At 40.5% G+C, this 13084-nt stretch overlaps 1 protein-coding gene across 2 annotated transcripts; it reads left to right on the top strand.

The window, feature by feature from the left end:
* The first annotated feature begins 1139 nt into the window (after positions 1–1139).
* Hao2 (hydroxyacid oxidase 2) lies at positions 1140–12836 on the top strand. 2 transcript variants are annotated; one of them, XM_027940226.2, is made up of 7 exons: positions 1140–1276; positions 3135–3286; positions 5006–5289; positions 6554–6763; positions 10852–11010; positions 11353–11422; positions 12781–12836. In XM_027940226.2, exons 1-7 carry the CDS (start codon positions 1146–1148, stop codon positions 12834–12836), a joined length of 1062 nt encoding a protein of 353 aa, XP_027796027.2. In that variant the 5' UTR covers positions 1140–1145. The 2 variants fall into 2 exon arrangements, with proteins under 2 accessions (XP_027796027.2, XP_034492707.1); XM_034636816.1 differs by lacking the exon at positions 6554–6763.
* Positions 12837–13084: the final 248 nt, after the last annotated feature.

Here is a 13084-nt window from a genome sequence, read left to right on the forward strand (position 1 = left end):
GGGCCTTTGGCCCCTTGCCCATTAATGGAACTAAACCCATTCCCATTTGAAGTTCTAGTTCCTGGGACCTTTCCCTTTCTTCAGTCAATCACTTAAAAGCCTTCTAGTTTTTCTTGCAGTCTTAGGCTCAGAAGGGAGTTGGCTGGAGCTTGAAACTTCGGGTTTCTCAGCTTTTCCTTCTGGAATCCTTTCATGTAGGAGCTCTATGTGCTGTGACTGACGATAGCCACTGCAGTAGCCAGCAGTGACTGATCCCACAGTCCTTGCTCCTGTTAAAAAAATGAACTAATGACCTCAAACTCTGCCCTCTTTCTTCTTTCTGGGACAATTGTATCAGAAGTACCAAGCTCCAGGTTTATAGGTTCAGACTGGATGCGAATAAATAGAAGCAACATATGCCATTTTTTTCTGGCCTCAACATTATAAAAAATAACAAAGAGATAGGTAATGATATTTTGTTGTCCTAATGATATAAAGGAATATGTTTAATGTTCCGGTCAAGGCGTGAACAAAAAAAACCCCAGCTGCCTCCCCCGCCCCCATTTCACCCACAGCCTCAGGTAATTCAAATATCTGAGGTTCCTGGGAGCTCCCATTAGTACCAGTTCATTCCCTATTTTTCCTCTTGGGGAAAAGCCAACAAGAAATGAGTCTAGTGAAGCAGTTAGGAAGCAGGACCTGGAAAACTCCAAGTGCTGTGATATGGACGCGTTGAAAGACCAGAGGCATGAACAGGCTTGCATTTTAGATTACCTCAGGAAGCTGCAGGGAGATGAGATGGAGAGCGGGTCTGGAGGCAAGAAACAAAATAAAAAAGTTTTTTGGTAATAATCTCTTAAGAGGTGGTAGGGTCTCAACTTGATCTAGGGCAGTGTGCACTTTGTAGGGGATGGACATGAGGGACATTTAGAAGACAAAATAATTAAGACTTAGGAATGGGTGTGGGACATAGAGGACTAATGCCTGGCTCCCTGCCTTCTGGCTTAGAGATCATGTCCTGGACAGTAATTCCTTTAAATTAAAGAACAAGGGAGATCAATATTGCACCCCAGCAATTTCACACCGCAGTCCCCCTTTACTCTCTCTTTTACATCTGAAGTGCTCTTATGAGGTTTGGTTCGGTTTGTTTTTTTGAAGGTCCAGGAATGCCATTGGTGTGTTTGAAAGACTTTAAAGCACATGCCCGAGAGCGGCTGTCGAAGTCATCTTGGGATTTTATTGAAGGAGTGGCTGATGAAGGCATCACACGGGACGAGAACATTGCAGCATTTAAAAAGTCTGTTCTTTCATATTCTTCTTATTGTTAAACTAAAGTGCATTGGTTGGGAGCTCCTTAGATATTGGTAGTGCTGGCTTCTGCCTCCAAAGAAGAAGGAATAATCAAGATATAGTAATATGGGTTTTTGTTGTGGTGATTTTTTTTGAGGGGGGGTTAGGAGAGGCAGAGGGGGAAGAGGGTTGGAGAGAAGATGGAGAGAGAATTTATCTTAGAACAAAAACAAGTGAGTCATCCTTCCTTTGTATTTCAGTAATTTTGCAACCCGAAAAGATAAGACAGAGTCCCAGGAAGACCAGCCATAGGGCAGGAAGCCTAGATGCTCTGAGCTCATAGACTTCTATCTTGGAGGAGAAAATGTAAGACAGGAGAGTGGATTTGGGTTTGGAGAAAATATGAAACCCAGCAAGTCTCCAGGATGAGAGAAGATTGTTTTAAGGGAAAATAGGTAGACTTGAAAAACAGGGGATAGAGCATGGATCAGCCAACAATAGCTACAAACGGAGTCTGGTTCACCACCTATTTTTTGTTTGTATTGGAAAAAAACTGGGAATGGTTGTGCATTTTTACCCATTTGGGGCAAAAAGCCAAAAGAAGAAGATATGTAAAACTTATAGATGTGTTACTTAGAAATGGGATACATTCTGTGAATTGCATTGTTAAAGAATCTCATCATTGTGAAAACATTGTAGAGTGTATTTATACAAAAAAAGATGGATCCAGTGTCACTAGGGGATATAATTTTATGTGATCTTTCTCATATATGGGGTCTATTGTTGACTGAATCATCATTATATGGCACATGACTACATATAAACTTCAAATCCTAGTATCCATAAATGAAGTTTTTATTGAAATACAGTCATACTTAGTCATGTACTATTGTCTGTGGCTACTTTTTTACTTTAAGAACAGAGATGAATAATTCTGATGGAGACCATCTGACCCTAAAATTCTAGAATATTTACCATGTGACTCTTTAAAGAGAGTTTGCCAACCCCTGTGATAGAAAAGTCAGGAGAAAACTGCAAAAAGGAACACCAAGTGAACATTCTATTCTGTACTTTCATACTTAGCTGGAACAACACTGGGCACTTTAAATGCTCCATCTCAGTTTGTCTTCACAAAAAAATGTTAGTAAATTAAATCATGACTCCTATTTCACGGATGAAGTAACTGAGACTCACTTACTCAAGTTTGCCAATGAGTATTTTGAGAAACTCTAAGTTTTTGAACAGAAACAATAATAATTCACGAAAAACTAAAAGTTTGGGAGGCTCAGTTTAGGAGGCTCGGTCTTCACTCAACTTAAAATTATATCTTACAGGTGTATTTATTTATAATTCCCCTACCTTTTTCTAAAGTAGTACTTAAGTCAAATAATCAAATGAATCAGCATCCTCCAACAAAGCCATGATTATTTTCTGGTATGTGTCTTCTCTCGGTGGCTCCTTCATATTTTCTAGGGAATTCTTTCTTTCCCAGAAGGAAATGAGCCTGGAACTTCTATCTCTTCTTTCCCTTTCTAGTCCTTGTTACGATGGATCAATCAAGTTGTCCAACCACTGAAGACTCTAGTCAGGCAGGCACCCTTAGAAGACACAGACTCTGAAAACAGCAAGGCGGGGCATGGCATGGAGCGCAGTGCACTAGCCGTTCAGAGAGGGTGGGGTTTGTGTGGAACTGGGCATTGGGATCAGATGAGGCCCCTGCAGGACCTACACTGCTTACTCAGGATCCGTCAAGTGAACTCACCAAGGATTCACAGGACCTAGACTGGCTTAGACCTGCACCAGGAATCAGGGGGCCCCATCATGCTGAAGCATAATCACACCAATAGAACTTTTGTCTACCACAGAATCCGCCTCCGTCCCCGGTACCTGCGAGATGTGTCAGAGGTGGACACCAGGACCACAATCCAAGGGGAAGAGATCAGTGCCCCCATTTGCATCTCGCCCACAGCCTTCCATGGCATTTTCTGGCCCGATGGAGAAGTGAGCACAGCCAGAGGTATAAACTAACCCCATCTCAAGGCTTCCTTTCCAGAAGGCCAGATGTGTTCAGGAGGCCTCCTCAGAACAACAGCAGGGAGCTTTAGGACTCCTCATAGAAAGGCCTTAGGGACAGCAATCTGACTGGAAGGTGGGAAAAGGAATGCTTAAAGCTGTTGGTATGTCTTTTTACCTAATGCTAAGAAAACACCCAGCACTCGTAATAGCAAACAGAGTGAAGGGAGGAGCACAGATAAAGAGGAGTGTGCTAGGATCCCACCAAGTTGTCACTCAGAAGAAGGGTGCTGGCCTGATGAACCACACTATCTTTGGGGAAAGGAATGCTCCATGAGTAGATCCTGAGGATGGCCCCAAGAGTAGGTCTGTCTGGCTCTTTAGGGATCAGGTATGGGGCTGAATGATGAATGTCTGAATTAAGTGAAGAGAAAATTATGACATTAGGTTCTAACACAAGGCCCCGTAGTTTTCTCTTGTGTAAATGTTCCATTTCCCTTCTCCTCAATTGACCTTGTCATCTTCTTTAACAAAAAAAAAATAGTTTGTTTTTTTCTGTGTATTTATCCTTCCTAGTAACTTCCATGTCTTCCACCAATACCAATAATAATAATAATAATAATATCAATAATAAAAATGAGAAGAGATGGGAATAAAAATTCTCTTAAGATTCTGTAATCTTCACTCTAGGCTGAATCTGTTGGTTTTTTTTTTTTGTTGTTGTTGTTATTATTGTTTTTTAGTTATCCAGAGTTTCTTTGGGGTCTTTTCCTTTGACTCCGTGATACAGAGATAACAAGTCCAAGTATTCTAGAGCTAAAAGTAACATAGCCAGGTCTGGCTGAATTGAAACATGAATTTCTTATAAGAATTTGAATAGTTTATTAAATCTACACAGTTGAAGGTATTGGTTTGAGAATGAGGTACCTCCCATTGACATGAGATATTGGTATTAATTTTTGGTCAGTCCAAATTTTCTGCCATGGTTTGTAACATTAGTGACATTAACCTGTTGGTGAAGCTCCCTGAAGGACTGAATGTAGGAAGTGAGAAATACTCAATTCTGCGGTAGTGGTGATGTCAATATCATCACCATTGTCACCATCAACCTCCTTATCACTGGCATCTGTGCAGTATGTCACTTTGCAATTTAAACAATGCTTCCGTATCTAGTATGTTATTTAGTCTCCCAACAAAAGACAGATATTATTCTTTCCCCTATTTTATGGATAAAGTAAATGAGACTCAAGGTCACACAGCAAGGAAGCAGTAGTAGAGCCAGTATTCCTCTATTTGTGCTATCATGATGTTTCTACTCCACAGTTTACGCTTTTCCACCAGAATCGTGTTTCCCTTCCTCTGGCCTCTGTAATTCTCTTCCTTCATTAAGGGGAATTCATAAGAAGCCTCCTTTCTTATCTGAAGACTGTAATATATCCAACATGGTTCTGGGGATTAAATGATATCTCTAGCTGGAAACATTTTATGATAGGCCACAGGACTTGTAAGACAGATGGTACAGAAGAGGGACAAGAACAGCTTTAGGCCTCTCCGTCTGATCAAACCGTCTCCAGTCCCTGCCCTACAGGGAAACAGAAGGAAGTCAAGTTTTATCTTCACATCCAGGGCAAGCTGGCCAGGGGCAGCGTGGACTCCTAGGGCCTCTCACAACAGTCCAGAATTCCTGTGCTCTCCAACCTGAGTCATGTCCTTTGCTTTGCAGCTGCCCAAGCAGCCGGCATCTGTTACATCACCAGCACATTTGCCAGCTGTACCCTTGAAGATATTGTCGCTTCTGCTCCCCAAGGCCTCCGATGGTTCCAACTCTATGTGCAGTCAGACTGGCAGCTAAACAAACAGCTTATCCAAAGAGTAGAATCCCTGGGTTTCAAAGCTTTGGTGATCACAGTGGATGCACCCATCATTGGCAAAAGGCGAGAGGACATTAGAAATCAGTTCGACCTGATGAAGAGCTTACTGCTAAAGAATCTTCGGTCACCTACGGAGGTAGGAAAGATATCAGATTCAGCTTGCAGGCAGTACAGAAGCCAAAATTCCTTCCTTCTTTCCTCCTTCCCTCCCATCTTCCTTTCCATAACTATTTTTTTTTGAGTGCCTGTCCTATGCCAGACACTAGGGATGCAGCTGTTCAAAAAGAATATCTGATTTCTTCTCTGTAAACAAGCAGAAAACAAGACCAATATTCTCACTTCTGGAGCTTCCCAACTTGAACACGTCTGAACACCAGCAGTATTCAGGCCAGAACTGGATGTTGAGAAATAAGAAATCCCTGGAAAGGAATTTAGCAGGATTAGGAGAGTAAATTAATGTCATCCAACGTTTTCTACATCCAGGCATACTTAGGAGAAGATAATTGTAGATCGTACACATAGATAAACTAGTTCTCTGAAGAGGATGTTCATGGTCAAGATGACTGGCCATCCAGTTTAGTCTAGCCCAGGCTCCGACTTGCCAAAACTAAGGAGTCGGTATCTCTGCACACTTAGAATATCACACTCTGGAACATCAGAGTGCTGCACACTCATCTGCTTGGAATCTTTGAATGAAGTGACTACTTAATTAAGTGGGCACTTCCTTCATTAAAATCTTATATTTGAATGGGATGGAGTACTCCAGAGAGGGAATACCATGGTAAAGTTGGAATCCCTTGACTGGCTGTCATAGAGGTGGTAAGGACAGCCTTTTCAGCCAATGGGCAGCTGTGATACCCAGCCAAGATACTCAGCAGCTCTCCTTAACCACAAATTGACCATCAGGTACTCTGGAAACTTTATCAAAAAATTAGGTACATTAGGATTTATGGGTATTTGATGCTCATAGTGAGTCAACTGTAAATATTGGGAAATAACCTGGGTTAGGATTCTTGAATTATTGCTTAAGTCTTAGCCTGTGAATATCTCAACCATAAAATGTCACACTGACCAGTAAATATGTCTGCTTATCCGTTTCATATTATAAACTCTGAATTCTTTGTAAAAGGATCTTATCTTATTTTTTTTAATCTTTTTTGTGTCCTCATATTTTAGCATAATTATTAATCAAGGACATAACCAGTGGTTAATGAATAAGCAACTGAAGTAAAAAATTCTTTCATACAAATTTTGTTAGGAAAAACAGAAGCATTTTGGATTTCCTTCTTTTTCTTTTCAAGCTTATAAACGGCAGCTCTCCAAATGCGCTTCTTCTTTGGAATACGTCAAGCAGTCTTACAGGAGTTCAGGACTAAGACTTGGCTTTTTATTCCCCACAGAGAAATTCCGTGCCTTGTACCCAGGCGCCTCCCATCAGTGCATCTTTCTGCTGGGATAACCTCTCTTGGATTCAGAGTATAACTCAACTCCCCATCATCCTCAAAGGGATTTTGACAAAAGAGGATGCAGAGTTAGCAGTGGAGCACAATGTCCATGGCATCATTGTTTCTAACCATGGTGGGAGGCAGCTTGATGAGGTCCCTGCTTCAGTAAGTAGGATGATCTCAGAGGGAGGGAAGGAGGTGTGACTGTGAAGCTGTGTGTGTGTGTGTGTGTGTGTGTGTGTCCACCTCAAAACCTTCTGTGCAATCTGGTGCCCTTCCCCTCTCCCTTACCCTAGTGCCCCCATGATCTTAAGGACTGTTAATCATTACAGTAGTCTAGTTGTACCAGACTATTTTTTTATAAGCTTTGCAAGTATTATCTCTATGTCTTTTGACAGTGCTACAAGTCAGGCATATCCTTATTTTACAGATGGGGATACTGGAGTTAAAAGATCTCAAGTAACTTGTCTAGATTCACATGGATAACATGGTTGAGGTGGAATCAGAGAGATTTTTCAAAGGAATGAAACTTCCTGCCTACTGTAAAGCATTCAGATTGAAGACTGCATGTCTGCATAGATTATAACCCCATGTTTTCCCATCTGATACATCCCAGGAAGGGGCAGTGCTCACTTAAGCTAATAAGTAACTGTCTTGCACATTAAAACCCAAAATCACCCCCAATGAATTCATTACTAAAATCTACAACAGCCTATAATTTTCTTCCCAAACCCATGAACATGGGGTTTATAAGAAGATAACAAGGAGAAGGGAGGAAGAATATTTAGATATTAAAAAGAATATTTAAATGGGAATTAGTTGTTCATTTATTTTCATGGAGATGTGTATATTATCTTTTTTCAAAAGGTTGTTTTATTGCTGTTTGACTTGTATTAAGAAAGGGAAGTGAAGCTTTTTTATCCTAAGCTTTTGGGGAGCAAAACATGCACATAAATTATAAAATACACATAAGAAAAAAGAAAAAGATAAAAATCACCCAAATTTCATCTCTGTCATTAATGTCAATATTTTTGTTACTTCTTTTTAAGAATTTTTGTTCTTTTAGGTATTTGGTACCTTTTTTTTTTTTTTAGAGAGAGAGAGAAAGAGGGAGAGAGAGAGAATTTTTTAAATATTTATTTTATAGTTTTCGGTGGACACAACATCTTTATTTTATTTTATGTGGTGCTGAGGAAAGAACCCAGCGTCCCGCGCATGCCAGGCGAGCGCGCTACCGCTTGAGCCACATTCCCAACCCCGGTATTTGGTACTTTTGTCATCAATTTTCTTAATGCAAATACTTTTTCTATTTAAATACATAACATTTTGTAATTTCCTTTTTTATTTAACAATGAATTAAGAGCAACTTTTTGTTTCAATAAATATTCTCCTCGTATTTTTAATAGTGTGTCAGATGAATGGACAATTTATGTAACTAATATCCTATTGTCCATCATCTGCATTGCTTCCAATCTCAGTATTTAGTGCATTGGTGACCATCCTTAAGGTTAAAATCTTTAGCATATTCTCAATTACTTCTTAAAGATAAATTCCAGGAAGTAGAAATGCTGCAGCAGCCCTTTGGCATGTTCCAAGATTTGTGATGTTTGGAGGGGTCAGGTGTCAATCACTCTTCTCCTCCTCTTCCCCTCCTTTCCCTGGTAGAAAACACAGGGATGGCCAGCCCACAGGGGGAAAATAACTCTATGTGCACTTGATTGTGGCTTTTTGGTAAAAGCTGGACTGAATGAATTGGTCAGGCCTCCGATTTTCCATCTCAAATCTTTTATTTTTTTTTTAATTCGTTCTTTTTAGTTATACATGATAGCAGAATCCATTTTGATATCATTATACAAGCATGACACATATTTTATTCTAGTTATGATCCCATTCTTATGGATGTACATGATGGTGGGATTCACTGTGCTGTTTTCATATATGTACATGGGAAAATTATGTCAGATTCACTTCACTTTCTTTCCTTTTCCTATTTCCCCTCTCTTCTCTTCATCCCCCATTGTCTAATCTATTGAACTTCTCTTCTTCCCCTCATCCCCCACCCTTATTGTGGGTTAGCTTCCACATATCACAGAAAACATTTCACCTTTGGATTTGGGGGTCTGGCTTATTTCACTTAGCATGATAGTCTCCAGATGCATCAATTTGCTGGCAAATGTCATAAAGTCATTCTTATTTATGGCTGAGTAATACTCCCAATTCTTGACCTGTAACCGTAAGAGAAAGTGGGTCTGCAGTGCACACATTGAGCTCTCAACCAGCTCCTGCAAGGATGCCCAAGGGCCTGCTTCTCACACATCCAGCCATTAACAGAACAGAGAATGCAAAATCCTTGCAGGTCTCCTGAATTGCCCAAATGTGCTTACCAGATAGAAGCAGAAAGCAAGAGCCTACCACCCACAAGCAGCAAGCAGGGTAGAAGGCAGCTACCATAGGTGTCAGGCTCTCATTAATCCATTTAGCTAGTCCTACTCCCTTGGGAGGACTGATTAATGAGTGTAGAAAGAGACCAACTAATCTCCCACTGTACTTCCTCAATAGAGAACAAGAACTGGCTAACACACTGAGCCAGAGAGAGATTTAGGAGCATTCCTCCCTCAAACTATGCTGATCAACCATTTTTTTAAAATCATTCAAATACAAGTTCATCCAGGGACAGCATCCAGAGTAGTGTGAGGCTAGTGAGATGCTCCCCTGGATTCCAAACTTTAAGCAGGTACTAAAGGACTTAGTAAGATAAATATTTCAATACACTATTTAAAAAAAATTGAAAAATCAATGCAAAAGAATCTGCAATGAACAAGATATCCATATTTTAAATAAAGACAGGATCTGCCCCCACATCTACATAACCCTGTCTCACTTATTTCACCTTGATCCTTACCCTGGATCCAGGAACATTTTATTTATACAAATAAATCTTCACAAATCAGAATTTACCTTTTTTTGTTTTATTAAATGTTTTTACTATTACATTATAATTATACATAATAGTGAGGGTTATTTTAATATAATAACACATGCACGGAATATAACGCTTTCCATTTCGGTCCCTAGTACTTTTTCTTTCTCTCTACTCCTTTTACTACTTGTTCCCCTTCCTCTCTCTACTGGTCTTTCTTCTATTTATTGATTGATTTTTAAATTAGTGCTTCATAGATATACATGAAGGTAACATTCACTGTGGTGTATCATGTATGTACATATAGCATCATTTGGTCAATTTCTTTTTTTTTTTTTTTGGTGCCCTCGTAAGTTTTCTGCCTGTGGCAAGTCCCTTACTCTCCCCTGGCTGATGCCAGCCCTATAATACCTGATATATTTTTAATATAGATCCCACCTCTATGAGGTTCCATATCTAATGTCCTTATGTTTCTAGGGAACAAGATAAGTCAGCTGTTGTCCTTGGGAGTCTCCAATGAATATCCTGATCTGGCCTATTAAAAACAAACTCTAAAAACCACACTGTACCCTTGGCTGAAATTCATTCCCTCTTCGACTTCCAAACTTATTGTCAATTCCCTTGTCCAATATGGCTAGAGGGGTTGTCTGTACAAATACTTTTATTTCTTTTTCACAACATCATTGAAATATTCCAAATAATACTTGGACATGAATTTTCTCTGGTTGTTCTATGTGAGTCCAAAATATATTCAATTAACCCCTCTGTTTGTAAATTAAAGCACAAATTTTCTCACTAGTTTACTAGGCTGCTCAGTCTCAAGCCAGGTAGAATTCTGATGAGTTCCTCTGCAACAGAAGGCCCACTAGAGCCCAATTTCAAGTCCTCTTTTCTGGCATCCCTCAGTGAAGCACGAACAAGAACCCTGAGGTAGTTCCGAACTCCCTCCCCAGGATCCTCTTGCTAAAATCCTGAGGGGCCTGCTACCATCCTCCTCATAGACTTGGAAGTGCCAGGAGCCTGGAGTGGCCCTGGGCATCTTGTAGAGTCAAGGCCTGTCAGCCTCAGTGGCTGGAAATGAAGTGATTAGATAAGATAGAAAATTCAGGGGAGAAATGCAGCCACAGTGATAAGCTGCTTTTGTTCTGTCTTTGGAAGGCTTGCACTTGACTTTCACAACACTGCTGTTGCATTCTTCTTTCCATTTCTCAGATAAACTGTGAGGGAGTTAGGGACCAGTTGGCCAAACTAGTGGAGGGCACCTACCCCCCCCACCCACTCCCTGAAAGTCAAAAGAGAAGTCCCTGCAGTCACATGTCTGTCTCCTTTTCAGATTGATGCTCTGTCAGAAGTGGTGTCTGCTGTAAAAGGGAAAATTGAAGTGTACCTCGATGGTGGGGTCCGAACTGGTACCGATGTGTTGAAAGCTCTGGCCCTCGGAGCTAAGTGCATTTTTCTTGGGAGACCAATCCTCTGGGGTCTTGCCTATAAGGTAAGAGTGGCACAATGTGAATCATTGGGAAGATACAGAGATTCTTGCTCATTTTCATGCTTTTCTGTGGTTCATCCTCCACCCTCACCACTTTTCGAGGTGCCCGAGGATAATCACCTCTCCTACACATGCCCTCTGATGCGTGCCACAAACTTTCAAGAGCTCTCATCTCTAACTTTTCCTTCTTGCTTTCATTTCTTCCCCAGATAATTCTAATGTCCTAGATATTCTTCCACATCCCTGCCATAGTTCTCACTATATCCACGCTTCCTACCCAGCAGATGGTCAGAATGTTCCTTCAAGTCTCTTTTGGGGCCTCTGCCCTTTCTGTCTTGGGAGCAGGGTGAAGATGGTGTTGAGGAAGTTTTAAACATTTTAAAAAATGAGTTCCACACTTCCATGTCACTTATAGGTAAGTTTTTATTTTTATTATTTTTTTTTCTGGATTTGGGGCTTTAAGTGGGAGATCTGTAGAACAGAAGCAAGAGCCTTTCCCTTGAATGAGTCCTTTCCTAGCTGTCCAGAAGAGAGAACAGGGAAGAACTGTCCTACACAAAGATCAAGCACTATTCTCTGCCAGTGGTAACCCAGAACTCTCCTCAAGATCATTGCAATTTCTGGAGAGGGTCACCTCTGTCTCTAATTTCCTGATTCTGTGTTCAGTTCACAGGCTGTCTACAGATCCCATGCCTGTTGTTTGTGTTCGATTCGATCAACCCAGAAACTTAACCCTTTTATTTGTTTCTATTTTTAGAAAAAGATTCTCTCATTGGTTAATATTTTGGTAATAGATTTTGCTAATATTACGTTTGGGAGGCGAAGGTGTATAAATCATAGATATGGAAAGAATGTGAAGTTCAAAATCACACTGATTGTTATTAAGTTCTTTCAGCCTTCGCATTACTAGGGACTTCTTTTTGTCTACCCGAGTCCACAACTCTCTAGTCCCACACCACCATGCTAGCTTCTCTTTCTCCCTTCTTTTTTCACTTTTTGTCTGAAAAGACTCTTTTGAATTCCTGTATGCAATCTCTACTATAGTCCCATTTTGCATATTAATTAAGATCTTCTGCTAAAAAAGATCTTTTTCCTTTGACAGAATTTTGCATTAAAAGCAGCTGGTGTAGGGGGGACTCAGCCCACCTCCTACACTATCCCTGAGTCTGTCTCTCCTTAGAAATTGCTTTCAACATCCTGCACCTTATCAAAATTTAGATAAAGTTCAAAGATATCTACAGTACGCAAGGATGATTTTTTTAAAATATTAAAATATTAAAAAATACCCTGACATTTTGAAATGTTGAAACATGACATGGTATGGCATCATAAAATAATTTCCAATGCAATCAGAATTAAATGATTCATTCTGTGCACATAATATTTTATCAGGGACTGGGAATATAGCTCAGTTGGTAGAGTGCTTGCCTTGCATGCACAAGACCCTGGGTTCAATCCCCAGCACAACACACACACACACACACACACACACAAATATATATATATATATATATATAATTTAGGAAGACAAAAGTAGATCCAACTACATTGTCACTTCTAGAGAATTATGACAATTCTAGAAGGAAGACAATAAGTTAGGGTGGAACCCAGAAGAATAGGTTGCTTTGTAAGTCAACAGACATGAAAACACCTACTATTCCTGGGCTAGACACTTTTCTGCATGAGCCCCTAAATCATCATCTTTTTCCCAATGCATCATCCCATGCCTGTGAAATGAGAGAACCAAGCTTTGTAACCATCTGGTTCTTTCAGGCTGCCGGTCAGTTGCTGAAATCAATCGTGACCTGATCCAGTTCTCCAGGTTGTAAGGAACCACTGAGACTGCCTGCAGGAGGAAGGCAAGCCCCCTTCACGCTGTGCAGTGATGTCCTGCCCGGGCTCCATCCTGTCCAGTGGCTCATGCCCTGCCTCCTCAAATTCTTCATCCCTGTGCTTTCCAGGGCTCCAAACCTCCAATCCTCCTCAAATGTCCCCTTCTTTGCCTCCCTGCCTTTCATACCTTGTTCTCTTGGCTAAAATTCTCCCTGAAATAAAATATCTTTAAAAAGCAGGTTGG

This window comes from Marmota flaviventris, chromosome 10, assembly GCF_047511675.1.
Source record: "Marmota flaviventris isolate mMarFla1 chromosome 10, mMarFla1.hap1, whole genome shotgun sequence".
In the NCBI taxonomy this organism is placed as follows: Eukaryota; Metazoa; Chordata; class Mammalia; order Rodentia; family Sciuridae; genus Marmota; species Marmota flaviventris.

What these genes read in the sequence shown, in the direction of transcription:
- Hao2 (XM_027940226.2), top strand. Translation starts at nt 1,146, where the DNA reads ATGCCATTGGTGTGTTTGAAAGACTTTAAAGCACATGCCCGAGAGCGG. An exon ending in AACATTGCAGCATTTAAAAA is followed by an intron (nt 1,277 to 3,134) that starts GTCTGTTCTTTC and finishes TGTCTACCACAG; the next exon opens with AATCCGCCTCCGTCCCCGGT. An exon ending in CACTTCCATGTCACTTATAG is followed by an intron (nt 11,423 to 12,780) that starts GTAAGTTTTTAT and finishes TGGTTCTTTCAG; the next exon opens with GCTGCCGGTCAGTTGCTGAA.